General features: G+C 49.7%; 1 protein-coding gene across 1 annotated transcript in view; it reads left to right on the top strand.

The window, feature by feature from the left end:
• Positions 1–9,980: 9,980 nt before the first annotated feature.
• MED26 (mediator complex subunit 26) overlaps positions 9,981–17,508 on the top strand; it is a 49,537-nt gene continuing 42,009 nt past the window's right edge. The window contains exon 1 of the mRNA XM_044774264.2: positions 9,981–10,332. Within this exon, the coding sequence (XP_044630199.1) occupies positions 10,261–10,332 (72 nt within the window). The 5' untranslated portion in view covers positions 9,981–10,260. The remainder of the gene's footprint in view (positions 10,333–17,508) is intronic.

The following is a 17,508-nucleotide window of genomic DNA, read 5'->3' as shown; positions in this document are numbered from 1 at the left end:
AGATAGAATGGCTTTTATGTTTTGAAATAGTTGGAAAAACTCAGGGAGAAAATGAAAGGAAATTCAAGTTTCTTGGAGACCATCTGGCCTGCAAAACTGAATATATTTACTCTATGAACCTTTACAGAAAGGTTGGCTCACCCCTGGGCTAGAGAATTAAACAAAAACCCACACATCTTATGGGAGGGTCCTGTTCATCTCTGTTTTGTTCCCATTATTGTTGTGGCTGTTTGTGCTAAGTGTCGGCCACCAAAGTGTAGACTGTGTGGGGGAAGTTGTAGAACTTAGTTTAGGGGGAATAAAGGTTTGGTACATCTGATTAGAGTTTATTGTGTGAATTAGAGAAAAAAGTGGAAAAGACGGTCCTGGCAGAAAGCAAGATGGAGATCTGGCCCAGACCCCGACTCTGTTGCTTACAGAGTGTGATGTGGGGCAGCTTCTTGGTCTCTGTGCCTCCATGTCCTCTTGCGTGACATGGGGACAATGCGGGAGAGAGCCTTGACATGTGCTGTTACTGCCTGATGTGGGGCAGGCCCTCAGTAAGTGGTGGGGTTTTCATCACTATCATTACATTGATTCAAAGACCTCCTCAGCGGTGTTTGGTGAGGCTTAGATGAGATGGTGTCTTATTCTGTTTGGGCTGCCATAACATGTCACAGACCGGGTGGCACAAACAGAAGACATCTATTTTCTCACAGTTGTGGAGGCTGCAAGTCCAAGATCAAAGTGCTGTCAGGGTTGGTTCCTGGTGAGGGCTCCCTCCTTGGCTTGCAGATGGCCACCTTCTTGCTGTGTCCTCACATGACCTTTCCTCTGTGCGTGGGCATTGCTGGTGTCTCTCTTCTTATAAGGACACCAACCATATTGGATCAGGGCCCCACCCTGATGACCTCATTTAACCTCAATTACCTCCTTAAAGGCCCCATCTCCAAATACAGACACTAGGGGTTAGGGCTTGAATATATGAATTTGGGGGCGACACACTTCAGTCCATAACAGATGGTCAAGAGTCTGGCCTGTGGTAGACATTCTACAGCTGTTAATTCATCTCCTTGGCTAATAGTATATGTCAAGAGATTAAAAACACTCTGTGAGGTCTAGGCCAGCACCCTGAGAACTGCTATGAAGGGTCTTTGCCTCCCGATGTTCCGTAGTAAAGCATTTGTGTGGAAGTGGATGGTGTCTTTGACCAGGCATCTCAGACTTTAATGTCCTCGTGAATCCCCCAGGCGTCTTGGCGAAGTGTGCATTTGACTAAGCAGGCTCAAGGTGGAGCCTAAGATCAGCTCCCAGGGGCTGCCCATGCTGCTGGTCCCTGGACCACACTTTGAGTAGCAAGGGCCTTTGCTGTCCACTGAGTAGCTGCTCACCACATGTGGCTATATGATTTTCCATCTTAAGAAACTAAAACTAAAAACCAGTCCCTCAGTCACAGTAGCTACATTTCAAGTGCGTTCCACTGCAGAAAGCTGTAATTAGGCAGTGCTGCATCTAAGGGAGAGGCTGGTCAGCTTTTTAAATCAAGGACTGTATGAGTCCCTATGGCAGCCGTAACAAATGCCCACACGCTTCATTGCTTAAAACAACCCAGATTTCTTATCTTATCGTTCGGGAGGTCAGAAGTCCAAAATAAGTCTGATGGGGCTGAAACCAGGTGTGGGCAGGGCTGCTTCCTTCCAGAGGTTCTGGGGAGAATCCGTTTCCTTGCCTTTCCAGCTTCTAGACGCTGCCTGCATCCTTGGTTCACAGCCCCATCCTCCATTGTCCACGCCAGCAGTGGCTGCTTGAATCTTTCTCATGATGCCCTCTCTCCAATTCTGAGTTCTTCCCTCTTCCTCATTTAAGGACCAATTTAAGGGTTACATTGAGCTCACCAGGATAAGCCGGGATAGTCTCTCTATCCTAAGGTCAGCTGATTAGCAACTTTACGTCCAAATGCAAGCTTAATTCTCTCTTCCCATGTAGCATAATTTATTTAGTGATTTTAAAATTTATTTATTTATTTATTTTTTAGGAAGATAGCCCTCAGCTAACATCTGCAGCCAATCCTCCTCTTTTGCTGAGGAAGACTGGCCCTGAGCTAACATCCATGCCCATCTTCCTCTTCTTTATATGTGGGAAGCCTACCACAGCATGGTTTGCCAAACGGTGCCGTGTCCGCACCTGGGATCCGAACTGGTGAACCACTTCGCCACCGGGCCGGCCCCTATCACACTTTATTTACAGGTTCCAGGAATTAGGATGGGGACATCTTTGGAGGTGGAGGGGACATTATTCTGCCTACCATAGGGCTAGACAGTAAATATTTTTGGCTTTGTGGACCACACACTCTTCTTTCTCAACGATGCAACTCTGCCCTGTAGTGTGAAGACAGCCAGAGACAATACATAAACGAATGGGCTTGGCTGTGTGATTGCTTTTCCCTTTTTTGTCTTGAACTTTCTTATGGAAAATTGAAAACACATACAAAGGTAGACTAGCGTGGTGCATTCCCACATACCCGTATGTCAGGGGTGGTTTTCTCAAAATGTTTTTTTATATTTTGCTGTACTTGGCTGTCTACACCAAACATCTGTTACTCTTGTAATCAGGAAAGAAAAAAATACACAAAGAAGTAAATGTGAGAGCATTCAGGAAACATGAGGAAAACCAGCCCTGTGTTGAGGTGACAAAGGGAAGAGACCCAGGTGGACCCTGTAGAGGAGCCATCCTTTTCCGCACTCACTTCTGTGCGCCCAGGACGTTGGCAGAGCCCAGGGCGCGCTCAGGGCACGCGGCTTCCTGAATCAGTGGGCTTGCGTCCCTCAGACCCTTTTCAAATACAAGGACATCTGCACACTTAGTTTCCCAAGACAGCTGTCAGAGCTTCCGGGTTTTGGAGTGGTGGGGAAGGAACCGCGGGCCTGGCTGTCAGTCCCTGTCCTCCCTCTCTTTGGGAGAGTCGACCCTCCTCTTTGGGCATCAGTTTCTCTGCCTGTGACAGGGACGGCCTGGGACCAGGTACTCACCAGGACTTGACTCTTGCCCCGTCTCTGTGTAGCCAGCAGTGTTCCTAGGACATACTTTTTGGAGCATGTGCCCCTTCATCAGGCTGCTTTCTGTGTTGGGGCACTACCGCTGCGCCTTTGTTTCTGAGAAGTTCCATTGGCCCGTTCGGGGTCTTTTGTGGCGGTTCCATCTCCTCCACCCTCTTCACTGTCTTCTAGTTGGTTTGGTTTTCAGCACTCGCCCCTGGCACTGTCTGCTCCTTGGGGAAGTGGCTTGTACCTGATGTGGTTCATGTGTTTCCCTGTAAGTCGGGGAACCCTGAGCTCTGGGCCAGAGCCATTGTCCTGTCCAAAATCCAGCCACATGACTTTGCCACCTCACTCCTCTGAGGAGCAAGGACCAAGTCATCTGGTTGCATAGTTAGGTAACCAGTGTGACAGGAGTGGAGACAGCCCACTTAGGGATGGTGAGAAATAAGATGGCCAAGAACATGGGTAGCGCTTGTGTACGCACGTATCAGTTTGTGACATGGGTGGTATGTGATAAGAGGACCTCACTAGGCAAGGGCTTAGGCTAGATGAAGTGGGAGACCACTGAGTTTTTAGAGGAGGGGACGAGAAGATTCAAACCCTGTGTCAGAAGGAGCTGCCTGGAGGAGAAAAGGCCAATCATGGCTAGAAGCTACGGTACATTTAGAGTTTATCCTGCAATTCCTTTACTGAGAAAACAATGATTGTTTATTTTATTTCTGTAGACACTGAAATAAAATGTTGGTCAAAATCATTCACTAGAGGGGCTGGCCCCATGGCAGAGTGGTTGAGTTCACGCGCTCCTCTGCAGGCGGCCCAGTGTTTCGTTAGTTCGAATCCTGGGCGCGGACATGGCACTGCTCATCAGACCACGCTGAGGCAGCGTCCCACATGCCACAACTAGAAGAACCCACAACGAAGAATACACAACTATGTACCGGGGAGCTTTGGGGAGAAAAAGGAAAAAATAAAATCTTTAAAAAAAAAAAAAATCATTCACTAGAGAATTAGAACAGCTACTGATTTTGTTTCTTTGCTTCATGAGAGTAATTGAGAGGACATAAAATTGCGTTAAGCAGAATAATAGCCTCTAATCTAATCTAACGAATGATTAGATCATTCTGATTGAGTGATTAGATTATTTGAACATTTCAATTAGATTGCACATTATTTGAGCAAGTTTTTTCCAAGGTCTTTTTTTTAAAAAGAGAAACAAAACAAGAAGAATAATTTTAGGACTACAAACCAAAGACAGAAAATATCGATTTTACAGTTTTACAAAGTGTGTTATCTGGTTTGTGTTCTGAAGAATTAAATATAAACTAAAAAGATTGATCCAGGCATTCCTATAGCCCTTAGAAAAAGCATGGACAGCAGTGGAATCTGAAGAGAGAGAGATTGATCCTTTATTTCCTTCATGTTTGTGTGTCTCTGTGTGTGAAGATGTGTGTACTGTGTTATTTTGTGTATGATTATTTTTCACCTTGCACATAACTGAATGAAGGTTACCATAAGATAATTTAAAGCTAAAAATAAAAAAGAGCTTCCTGGATGCCTGCATCCAGCAAATTGGAGGAGAGGACAGCCGGCAGGGGAGAGGACTGGCGCAGGGTGTGGTTCAGGAGGGGACAGGAACAGAGGAACCACAGAGCAGAGGTGGGAGTCAGAAGGGTCCAGCCTGGAGTCCCAGCTGCACTGTTGGGGGCTATGTGGCCATGGTCAGGTCTCCTCACTCTTCAACCTCAGCTCCCCGTCTGTCATTAAGGAATATGACAGCAACTATGTCCCAGGTAGCTAGCGCTGTGTAACAAACGACCCCAGGATGAAGTGGCTTAACATGTCCACTGTTTAGTCCCTGTTCTGTGGGCAGGAAAGTGCACGTGGCACAGTGGGGCTGTCTCTGAGCCCTTAGGATGCTTCTGACCCTCATGTCTGGTGCCTCAGCCAGGATGGCCCAGCCAGCTGGGCTCAGGCATGTGGGGCTCAGCATTCTCTGGTGCCAGGTTCCTCGTTCTCTTCCATGGAGGCCCCGGGCTGCTCTCTCTTGTCATGTGGCCCTCCAGCACAGTCGCCGGATTCTGACACGGCAGCTCAGTCCTCCGAGGATGGCAAGGCCAGCACTGCCAAGGCTGCTATCTCCTCTTTTGTTTGTGTAACAGCTTTATTGAAATATAATTCACATACAGTTCACCTCTTTTAAAATGTATGGTTAAATGGTTTTTGGTATATTTACAGAGTTGTGCAACCATCACCACAGTCTAATTCCAGGACATTTTTATGACCCCAAAAGAAACCCTGCACCTGTTAGCGCTCCCACTCACTCCCAGCAACCACCAGTCTACTTTCTGTCTCTGTGGATTTGCCTGTACTGGACTTTTCATACAAATGGAATCATATACTATGTGGCCTTTTGTGTCTGACTTCTTTTACCCAGCATGTTGTTTTCGAGGGTTGTCCACGTTGTAACATGTGCCAGGGCTTCATTCCTTTTTATGACTGAGTACTATTCCGCTGTGTAGATGTGCATTTCATTTATCCATTCACCAGTTGACAGCATTTGGTGTTTGCACCTGTTCAGAATAGTGTTGCTATGGACATCTACCTGTACAAGTATGTGTGGGTGCCTGTTTTTGGTTTTCTTGGTGAGATTGATAGGAGTGGAATTGCTGGATTGTGTGATAGCTCCTGGGCCTTCTTTAAGCTTTAGCCTGGACCAGGCAGAGCATGGCTTCCACTGCATCCTCTAGGCTAAAGTGAGCTGCAGGCCCCTCCAGAGTCGCGGGGAGTGGTCCACATGAGGGCCTGGCTGTCTAAAGGGGTTCATCAGGATCCTCATGTGAAGCCCTCATCGTGAAACCTGACGTGTAGTAGGGACTCAATAAATGTCAATTCCTGTTATTCCCTTAATTACTAAGAATAATGATGCAAAACTGGGGCAGGAGGGAAAACATAAGCTGTTAGCACTTAGCTTCACATCCATCGGTTGGCCTGATAGCAGATCCACCTTCAGGATTTTGGAGATTCTGGGCACATTGAGATTAGCAGTACCCAAGTCACAAGGGGGGAATCTAGAGGCTGCTGGGGGTCAGAACAACCCCAGCACTGAACGAGATGACCAGGAGGCCCCACCTGTTCCTTCTAGGAAATGTGGAACTGCAGGCAAAGGTGTCAGAAGGAAAATCACCTCTCATTCTGCCCGTCAGAGAGAAATACTGTAAATATTTTGGTTTCTTTCCTTCCAGTATTTTCTCTATGCATTATGTGCATAAGTAAATATATTTTAATAAAACTAAAATCAATGGATATAGTTTATATGCTGCATTTTATCATTTAATATTAAATTGGGAGCATTTTCCCATGTTATTCAATACTGGTTTTTAATGGCTAGATCACCTATCTGTCTATATGTATATCCTTTTATGTATTTATTTTTTAAATTTAATCTACAGTAACCTGCAGCTTGATGAATTTATACGTTGCATACACTCATAAGACAAGACCACCACTCAGGTGGAATTACAGAATCCTGTGGTCCCTCTCAGTCTGTAACCTTCCCATTTTCACAAATTGACCCCAGTTTATTTACATACCCCCCTATTACTGGACACATAGGCTGCTTCCAGTCTTTCACCCTTATAAACGATGCTGCCCTGAACTTCCATGTACATACACATTTGTCTGCATCTGATTGCTTCATTCAGATACATTTCTAGAAGTTGTGAAATGCTGGGTTGGGGACATGAACATATGGGAATGCTCTCGGTTGAAATGCCGCCTCCTTGTCAAACATCTTTCCCGATACTCTTGTCCAGGTTGGCCTTTCCCCTCCTTGGTGCTCCTGCTGCACTTTGCTCGGACGGTACAATTATGGTATTGTATTAATGGGCCCTCAGCCTGTTGTCAGTGCTTGGCTTCCAGCTGGATCCTCAGGAGCAAGCTCTGTGCATCTTTGCATCTCCCTACCTGAAGGCATGATAAAAATGGTTTGAGTTCTCTTGTCTATCTCCGATGCCCTTCCTAAAAAAAGTGACATTTCAGGACTATTCAAAACCAATTGAAATTGGTTAGAGTAAACAGGACTTGCTGCATAGCCAAGCAGAACTCTGAAACCCATCTCTAGGTACTTCTGAGATCATTGACATTGTTGATTGAGTTAATACAAGAGAGAATGTTTTTAAAAATTCCCACCAGACTGTTAAACTGAGAGGAAACATTTATTTTTCCTGTTAATCACTGGAACCCTCGCATACTTTATTGGGGTAAAGCCAGTAACTCGCAGGGGTTTGTGTGTCTAAAGGGGCACACGGTTGCTTTTCACTTTAGAAATGAGTCTGCCCTGTGCATTCCTGCTGTCGCTCCTTGCCCCATGTGGTGTTGCTGCTGAAGACTGGTCCTGTGCAGTTGTAGGAGCTGGGCTGCTCATGGCTTCCTTCTGTGATGCCGTTGCTTGTCCAGCTTGGACCACAGCAGTTCGCCAAAGGAGAACCAGCCCCCTCCCTCACTGCCAGGCTGGGCTGAGGGTGCTCTGCACTTGGGCTCCTGAAACTGCCTTCGTGCCACTTCCCATGGCAAGAGCAAGGCATGGACTCAGAGTCATCTCTTCTCTTTGGACACCGCCTTGCTAAGAGGTGAGGCAGCCTTTTCAAGGGCATTCCAAGCACAAAAGATCTTGTCCCCTCAGGATAGTGGGGCTTATGCTCTCTGTACTCAACTTGAGGGATGTATTGCTGGAGAAGAACCATTACATTACAGCAAGAGGTTTTACCTCAAGCTCCACCTGTGCATAAGGGATAGGAGCCATTTCAAGTGTCTCTTCCTCGAAGCAGAAAGTCTGCTAGGTGAACTGCAGTGTCTATTCTGGACCTAAGAGAATCTGCTAACATTTTCAAGACTCCCATTCAGTGGCCAGCTGATTTAATCTTTACAAGTACCCTTTTATATATGTTAAATGTGAAATAAAACCGTATATATCTGTGTGTATGTCTATGTGCATCCGCACGTATATATAGTATTTACTTATTATATTTAATATTTAATTCACTCATTAAATATTTCTTGAGCCCGACTGGGGTGCCAGATCTGTGGCTCTGAGCTGTATACCTGTGTCTGGGTGTATACAGCTGCCAGGTATCTCACGAGACGTTCATTCACTCACTTCACAAATATTTCATAAGCTGTTTTCTGTGTACTTGGGATACTGAGTGGAGTCAGTGCCCTTGCAGATGCCACTGTCATCTTAATGTTTCTTTTTAGTTTAAAAAGAGCAGGTAAGTTGAGTGCTTTCCAAATTTTTCTTAAATAACCCGACTCATGCAAAACACATTGCTTATTTCTATGTAATCCTTGATTAAAAAAATAAGATATTATACATCTGAGTTAGAAATTAAAAAGAGAGGCGGGGCCGGAATATGCTTGGGGGACAGCTTGTTTATTTTGCTTATCTGAAGTAAGATAAAGAATATCTCCAAGTGGCGGGTTTCCAACTTGGACCGTGTATACAAAGCACTTCATTCTAGGAGGGAGAGTAAGTAAATTAAAAAGAAGTATTTTGCCTGTGTTTGTTTTCTCCTACAAGTGTGCTGTAAAACTTTTAACGTGTGCAGAAGCAAGCAACCACAACCACGTGCAGAAACAGCCGTTTTTGCAAATAAAAATGCTTCCCAGAAGCAAGACAAATGCAAGACTAACAGGTGTAGTGTGCATCCAAGGCGCACATGTGGTTCTCATCAGCTGCCTTTCTCCTGTTTTAAATCTAGGTCTTCCTATAACAACGAAAAAAGTGCTTTCTCCCAGGGCTGCGGCTAATAATCCACTCAGCCTGCTTTTCCACCCCTTCTCATAACAGTATTTCTAACAGAGCTTCCAGAGAGAAGAGACAGCAATGAAAGAAGGCAGTAAGGGGGCGGGGGCAGGGACAGCCCTTAGACTTGACATTAACAATTCTGTGATTAACCTGTAACACTGGGTGACCTTGGGTCTCACTTTCCTCCTTTGTGAAATGTTTGATTCAGTTTTCCAGCATTTCCATGCAAAGCAGGGTGGAAGGGTCCTTTAAACCAGTGGTTCTCAACAGAGGGCGATTCTGCCCGCCAGGGGACGTCTGGCAATGACTGGAGACATTTTTGTTTGTCCCTAATGGAGGAGAGGGTGCTACTGGCATCTAGTGGGTATAGACCAGGGATGCTGCTGAACCTCCTACAGTGAATGGGACGGCCCCTACAACAGAGCGGTCAGGCCCGAAACGTCACGGTGCCCAGGTTGAGAAACCCTTGGGGTCAGCTCCTGGGGCTGGCTTCCGGGCTTTTGCAGCCGGGTTGGCGCCTCCTCCGACAGGCGCTACTGCCTCGTCTCTCGGTGATGCCAGCGCGCGAGGCGCTGCAAACCCCAGCCCCACACCTGCGCCCCGCGACGGGGCGGGGACGGGCTGGCCTCGGCGCCCCTCAGATGACCCTTCCGCGCAGTCGCGGCGTGCACGCCTGTGCGCCTCGCCCCCACGAGCGCCGATCGAGGCTGGGAAGAACTCCCGGGCTCGGACAACCTGGCAGCTTCTCCCGCCCGCGTCTCCTGTCATCCCCATCAGTGCGGGGAAGGCTTTTCTGCTCGAGGACGAGTCCTGCCGTCGCCCTCCCCACCCCGCAGCCCAAAAGCGGCCTCCCGTAGCGCCCGGGTTCAAGGACTCGGCGCGCACCGCACGTTTCCGTCGGAAACCTCCGCCCCGCGGCCCTGGCGGGGGCGTGGCCTCCAGGCGGCGGCCGTTGCTCCGCCCAACCGCCTCCCAACGGCTCCCTCGGCAAGGCCGCGGGGTGGGGCGGCGCGGCGGGCGAGTGCGCCTGCGCGCGCATGCGTGGAGGGGAGGGGTGGGCCCGCTCGGGGCCCCGCCCAGGCCCGGCGTCTCTGCCCGCCCCATCTCCCAACCTCCTCAGCGTGGCGCCGACGCTGCGTGCGGCGCGGGTTACCCAGAGTGCTCCGCGCGGGGGCAGCTCACTGGAGTTTGGTTCTCGAGGCGGCGGCAGCAGCGGCGGCGGCTCAGGCGGCTCCTCCTCCTCCTCCGGTGGCGGCGGCGCCCCGGGCCCGAGCCCCGGCTCCGGCTCCCCTTTCCGCCACCCCGCGCGCCCCCTTCCCCCCCGGCGCCGCGGGGAACATGAGGCTCCGCTCCCGGAGGCCGGCGAGTGAGTGACCCCCGTCCCCCGCCTCAGCCCGCCCGCCCGCTGGCCCGGCCGCTCCCCCCCGCCTCGCCCAGGCAATGACAGCGGCTCCGGCGTCTCCGCAGCAGATCAGGGACCGGCTGCTGCAGGCCATCGACCCCCAGAGCAACGTAAGTACCCGCCGCGCGGGCCGGGACGGAGGCCGCGTGGGCCCGGGACCCTCCCCCTCCCCAGTGCCCCTCGTTCTCCGGGCTCCGAGGGACCCGCCCGACACCCACCTCCCCTCGAGGGCCGCTGCCATCCCGGCCGCTCGCCCCCTGGGCCCGTGCCGGGGGAAGGTCGGGTTGCCCGGCGGCGCTCGGTACGTGAGGCCGAGGCTTCCGTGCGGCCTGGGTGGAGGGAGCAGACGGGAGTTGAGGTCGGAGCTTTTCCTCCTCTCCCGCTCCAGTTGTACGACCCTCGCTGCCCCTGACGCTGCTCCCCCGCCTCGCCATTCCCCGAGGACCCGCGACCCCCGGGAAGCCCCTCCTGGCGGGGGGGAGGGGTGGGAGAAAGGCTGTGGAGCAACTGGTGTCCGGGGTATGATTCGGGGAGCCCGTGCCTCCCGTATCTCGGCCTTCTGAGTGATCAGGGAAGCCCTCCTACTCTCTCCACTCTTCTGGAAGCACCTTCTTCGCTTCGGAGGGAAACCCCCCGGCATGCCTTGCCCCTAGCCGAGTGACCTGGGCGCGTGGAGAGTCCCCCTCGGTTCTGCGAGTGGGCATGCCTTTGCCGGATCCCTCTTGGGGTCGCTGCCGACAGCAGATAATCTTGGGGAGGGTGGGATCCTTCTTGTTGCCTTTCTGGGCCCAAGTGTTCATTGCGCCTCTGACCAAGCCAGAGCCCTCCTTTTTAGTAGTGAATTAGGGGTGATTATTTTCTCTTCTGTTCTCCCGTGAGCCCTCCTTTGGCTGTCCCTCCCCCCAACCTGGGGTTCCCAAGCTGGTGGTTTGTGACCTAGATGGTCAGAATTAACCCGTCTCAGACGGCCCTCCACCGAGGCTCCTGTTTGCAGAGGAATCTCTCTTGTCCCCTCTGTGTGTGTAGGGGAAGAAGACTCATCGTGTTCTCATATTTTCTCCAAGGGGTTGTTGGCATTAGGGATCATTTTCCCCTGTGGCAGGAGCAGGTTGAGCAGTAGGAAGATGCAGTGGCATCCAGATATGAAGTGAGCCCCTGATTTGCTGGGAGACCTGGCTGTTGGAATCACTTTTTAATAGGCTGGGGCTGGAAAGAAAAATCATCTTGGGCTTGGCCAGGTAACCGAGGTTGCTCTCACTGTGGGGGCTTTTCCTTTTCTTTTATGTGAACTTTGCGAATTCCTCTTAGCAGTATGCTTTAGCTTGGTATTTTTGGAATAATTCATGTTAGATTGTACAATTTTGGTAGAAACTGAGGAGTTATGACCTTCATAAGGCTCTGATTTCTGTATCATAAGTAATTCTCTTATCCCTGGTCTTTAGGCCCCATTAAGATTGACTTGGTGGTAATCGTCTTTAACAAATGTTGTATACATTTTTCTTAGGACTTTGGGGGTGGAGTAGGCGCAAACTATATAAAACCTTCCAGAATTTTTGCAGTAACTGGTGCCGCTGCAATTCCCAAGACTCAAATATTAGAGGGTAAAACAAGTGACATGAAAAATGTGGCCTTGGTGACTTTTGGATCTTTGTCAAGTCAGAGTATAATTTCTTGAATTCCCTGTGCTTGCTTGCCTTTCAGAGAATCTGAGAGGTGGCTGAGATATTAGCACTGATCCTTAATGCCACCTAGGTAGGAGAGCTTTGGGATCAGGAGACGCTTTGACAGGCGGTCACGATGTTGTAGATTAGGTGGGGCAGTGACCTCAGAGGTTCCGGTGTTGTATAAGGCTCTAATCTAAAGGCTTCCTATGAGTAGAGGAGGAAGAGGGGCTAGCCAGAAGCAGGGGGAGGGAACAAATCTGTTTCATGTATTTTGGCACGTGGTCGTGCAGAAACCTTACATTCACGTAAGCCCATGGTTGTGTTACCTGGGATAGAATTCACATTTCATTTGGCTTCTCTTGCGGACTCCACTGACAGGTGTGCGTGGAGTCCTACTGAAGTAAGTGTAGTGGATGGAATGGGGAAACTGTCTCTTTGCATATGTGTGGTGAGGAAAGTGCCTCTTTTAAACGCTGCCATTGTCAGCAACCAACATGAACATTGTTACAGAGTCGGGCTTGGAGCACACCCCAGTACAGAAACGCAGCCGGGGCAGAATAAGTTGCCGGTGGAGATTGTGCGACCGTATGTCTGCAGTTTCTCACGAATGACCTGGGCTCAGGTGAGAGTGAGGTGGCTCCAAGAAGGCATTGCTGCCACGCAGCTGCTGTTCTCTGCTTTGCCCAGTTATGAACTCTACTTCTGGATAGTTAGTTGACACATATTTAAGATGCTCATGGAAAAAAAAATGGGGACAGTGTTGAAGAGCCAACACTAAAATTAAACCTCTTCTGAGAGAAGCAACAGAGAATTGTGTCGTGTAATGCTTACCTTTATTGGCATGCAATTATGGTTAACAAACTTCGCTTTTGCTTGAAAAATTACTGTCAGGCAGCTGACCTAATATCCGTGAGTATCTGGAAAGTTGGGAGGTAACAAAGTAACGTTTACTGACATCTCCTTGACAAAGGAGTTGTTGAGAGGAAAGTTGTTTCTCTGCTCTAAATTCTAGCCTATGGAGTATTTGAATTTCTACAGCAGCGGGATCTGAGTTATAGCCAACTCAGTAATGAAGTAAATCCTCTGCACTCCTTTTCGAAAAGTGACTAGCAGATTTTCAGAAGATTCTAAGCCTTACTCTTCCCAGCACCCTGTATGTCAGCCCAGGGTGTTGAAAGTCTCTGAAGAGCAGTGTGCGCATTTGTTACCGCTTAATCCTGCTTCATTATGGAGGGAGATGAGGGCTGTGTCTTCTCCTGCCCAGTAATCACTCAGTCCACCCAAGCCCAGTTTCCTTAGCAAGTGATCAGGTTCCCGTTTGTATCGACGCTCATTGTTTCTCCAAGTTTGGCCTTTGTCTTCCTGAGTGGAACACAGGCTTCGTGAGCACTGTTTGCTTCTTGTCTTCTCTGTGCTGGTTCGTCTGACTGAGCCCTGGAATCCTGCTTCTACCTAGGACTGAGGATCTACATTTGAGCCCCTTTTTACCAAAATGCCCTTGTGACGGCTCTGTGCCCTGAGGTTCAGTCATGGAGTAGTCTAGTGCAGAACTCTGGAGAACCGTGAGGGACATGGATGTTCGTCTGGCATCTGAGAAAAGGTCTGATTGAGACAGTGGAGCAGCTGTTGCATCCCCATGACGAGTTGAGTAACGGCACAAGGCAGGCCCTGCTCAAGGCAGGTGAGGGTCCCTGTTTTCAGAGCAAGGAGAGGCCAGAGAAGGCACTGTGGCAAAGAGGGACCTGAATTTGCCCTGGACGTCTGTGTCAATGCCTGCCAGCAGTCAGGCTGTCCAGTAGGAAACCTCAGGAGCTACTTCCTTCCTCACAGTTCTGGAGACATCAGGTGCCAAGGGGAGGTGACCACGGGGCCTCTGCTGGGAGACACACTACAAGAGTAATCTTACTTCTAGGAATTTGAAGGTTAAGACAGTGCTTAGCTTCGCTGGGCTGCAGGTTCCTCATCTGCAAAGTGGAATTGGGGACTGGTGTGTGCGCCCCATAAAGCTCCTTCTAGATACAGGGTTCAGATTCTGAAACAGACAGCATGAGGCTAACGTGAATTGTTCTAGAAGTTTTCTCTTAATGCAAGAAGCACTGCGTGAACTTTCTAGAGTAACACAATTCTGACTAAATTCCACACAGAGATACACACTTTACATGACTTTGTGCAGCACTTTAGCAGTGTCTCCTGCTTCTCTCCAACAGCACTGTGAGGGAGCTGGCGGGAGCAGCCGGTCTCCCCCTTCTGCAGTTGCAGAAGCTGATGGCCTGACAGTGGGTGCTGTTTAGTGAATGTTTCCTGTGGCCAAGAGAGGACAAGATGCTTTTGTTTCTTACTGACTCAATGTGAGGTGACTGCCCCAAAGTTAGGGACTTACTCGAAGTTATTAAGTGACAGTGCTTCCAACTCTAAATGCCACCACACTGCTCTCAAAGGGGGGAGACAGCTTCAGAAGAGGCCCGAGAGTGCTGCGTCCTTGAGCTGGTAAGAGAAGATGTGGGGATCCGCCTTTCTCCCACACAGGTTTGTATGTGATGACACCTCAGGATCGATTTACCTGTGACAGATCTAACAGGCTAACAGTATTAGCCTATCTCGGGGACAGAATCCTGGGCCAGACTGCACTGAGGTGTGGTACCTGCTGACTGACATAGAACTTTTCATGAGTCTTGTGTTCCAGCTTCGTTTCTGCTTCAAGATTCCAGCACTTTCTATGTTAACTTAAAACACCATTGATCCTGCAGAAAAGAGGAGTCTTATAAATGGTAAAATGGAAGAGTGTTGGTTCTGATTCTCTGCAGCATGTTAGAGGATACGAAATCTGAACGCATGGACTCTGCCTGATCATGCTGGTTGCTGAAATTCCCTGACAGTCCCTTCTGTGTGGCCAGGATGAGTGAGGAGAGCAGTGTGGTGCTTAGGGACTTTGGGAAACAGGCAGGTAACAGGTGTCGGGTGTGAAGCAGGTGTAAGTCCTTGTTGTGACTCACTGTCTTCCTCAGAAGAAGGTGGACTTTACATTCTGTCTTCACAGAGGTCTCTGGGTAGTCCTCAGGTGGCTTTAATCAGAGTATATTGTTCTGGCTGGAGGTCACAGAGGCCGTGGACACCTGGGCTCTTGGACCCGAGATGCAGCTGTGTGCGGCAAGACATGCACCTTAAGGGTGCCAAGCTCAGATTAGGTGAAGGAAGGGAGCACTGCTCACCGTGCCGCAGTTTTGGTATGCATGTGAGCGTCTTCTCAGACAGGGCTCCACTTTAAGCAGCACCAAGGCCCTAGCCTGATCTCTGCGTTACTACAGTCCAGTGGATGGGTCTCCCACCCAACTCCCTCGCTGTAAATTACCTTCTGGAAGCTGGGGCCTTTGTCGGTAGAAGTTGTGCTTTTTTTACTCCTGGTGGTAAGCTGTCCTGAGTCCACATGGTCCCTTTGTGGCCCCCTAGCTGGGTGTCAGAATGCGTGACGGAGTTTGGGGCTGAGCAGGTGGCCGCAGAGGCAGTGCCTTTTCAGTCGGGCCTTGTGATTGCCCACGCTCAGAGCCCCCTTCTGAAACTGTTGCTTTGCACTCTCAGAGCACACCTGTACAGCTGAGTGAGTACTGACACAGGGATTCCGTGAACTGGGGAACATTTCCTGCATAAGGAAGACCTACTAACATTCCGCATGCTGGGTTTAAAAGTCCTTTCTGAGGGAATTCCAGGTCTTGGGGAGGTGGTGCACTTACGTCTCAATCACCAGCTGATACTCGCTGTTTATGGAGAAATATGGTGAGAGTGAAAAAAGGTGGCTCAGCAGTTGACTGACTGTTTCTAGCAAGTGCTTATGGTGCTGGGTGCGGCCGGTGCAGACCTGGAGTTGCCCAGCCCCTGCCTCGAGGGGCCTCAGGCAGGTGTGGAGTGTGCACGTGGGTGATCTGGGGTGGGGTGGGGGAACAGGGGTCAGGGTGACAGCTTTTAGGGCCAGACGGAATAGTTCTTCATGTGTTATTCAGAGACAGTTCAGAATTCTTAAGAACGTGAGCTGGCTTTCCAGAATACTTCATCATTTGAGTTTTCAGAACAAAAAGTTTACAGTCAGGTCCAGGAAGTCAGTTCTTGTTGTCTCTGACCTAAGGGAGGGAGAGTTTGGAGGAATAGCTGGCAAATCCTTGGACAGTTTGTCCTCTCAGCAGTGGGTTGGGAAGGGGGCAGGTGTCAGGCTCTGTGAAGGGCCTGGGGGCTAGTTTTAAGTATTTGAAGTGCTGTCATCTCCCTGGGGTTTGGTGTGCTCCGTGTGGCTTTTGGAGGCAAACTTAGGAAGGGGAAGGCAGGCGTTCCTGGGAGGTGGGCCCTGCTGTGCGTGGGGGAGCTCTTGGTTATTGGCAGAGCTGGCTCGAGACAGTCCAAGGCCCCCAAGCCAGGCAGGTGTTCAGACATGCCCGGGCCCTCCTTCTGGACCCCTAGACTCCTGACCTATGAGTTCCTGGAGGTTCTGTGATTGTGTGTGGAGCCCATTAAAAAGGAGAAGGGTCACGTCAGGTCGTGGTTAAAGCCTTCAAAGGCTCCTATGACCAGAACGAAGTTTCCTGTATTCATCCATTGGAGGTGGAAACAGACAGCTGCTGTTTCCTGAGCACTTACTGGGCGCCAGATATGGTGTGGTGCACTTTGCATCCTCGTTGGTTCCCCGAACTCTTCCTGGGGTAGATGTTCCATCTTCATTTCAGAGGAGAGCAGAGATTAAGTGATCTGTCCAGTCTCGCAAAGGGGTCTGTTGGAAGCTCTGGGCCCAAACTCAGTGCTGGCTGGCCCAGAAGCCAGTGGGCCTAACGACAGCAGTCTCCTGCCTCTCACATAAGCAGAGCCCAGCATGAAAGCTGGGCTCCAGTACACCTGAGATTTAACCTCCCAAACACGAAGTCTTTTTAATTTCTATTTCCTTCCAGTTCCTACAACCTTTCCCTTCTTAAAATCTTCTAGCCTAGTGGTTCATAACCTTTTTGCATGTCAGGATCCATTTTTATGATCAGAAACATTCAGGAACTTCCACGTGACAAATGTACTTTTGAGAAAATTGGAGGATTAAAGCTACTCTGAATCTAGTCATGCTTTGGAATGAAGCTGTATCTTGTCATCAAAACAGCGTCTACTGAAATCACCCAACTGACCGTACTTGTATGTGTGTGACACCTAGGATCCAACCCTCTGATCACCACTGTTTGGGGCCTCCTGTTGGCCCTACTGCTCTCGCTTTTTCAGAAAGCTTTCCTTTTTTAATCTAAGACACAGTCTCCCTCAGGCACCGTGCATAACTTAAAAACCCTACATTCCTGCTGATAACAGGTCTTGTTGACCGAGTTTTCCCTGGGATTGTAAGCTCCTTGGTAGCAGAGCATGAGTTGCTCCCCATGTATCTAGAACTTCCACAGCAGGTGGCTGCACAGATGATTGTTGATCTTCCTGTGAGAAGGGCTGATCTTAGGAACTGGCTGTCAGCGCTTACTGAGCAGGTACTAGATGCTAACTCTCTTCAGTACTTCTCGTGCATTCAAAACTCACTTAATCTCTACAGCACCCCAGGGAGGCAGGCACTCGTGCGGAAACTGAGGCTCAGCGGACACATAGCTGCTAGGGATCGTG

This window comes from Equus asinus, chromosome 10, assembly GCF_041296235.1.
Source record: "Equus asinus isolate D_3611 breed Donkey chromosome 10, EquAss-T2T_v2, whole genome shotgun sequence".
NCBI classification, from domain to species: domain Eukaryota; kingdom Metazoa; phylum Chordata; class Mammalia; order Perissodactyla; family Equidae; genus Equus; species Equus asinus.
This window is presented reverse-complemented; position numbering and strand designations above follow the sequence as displayed.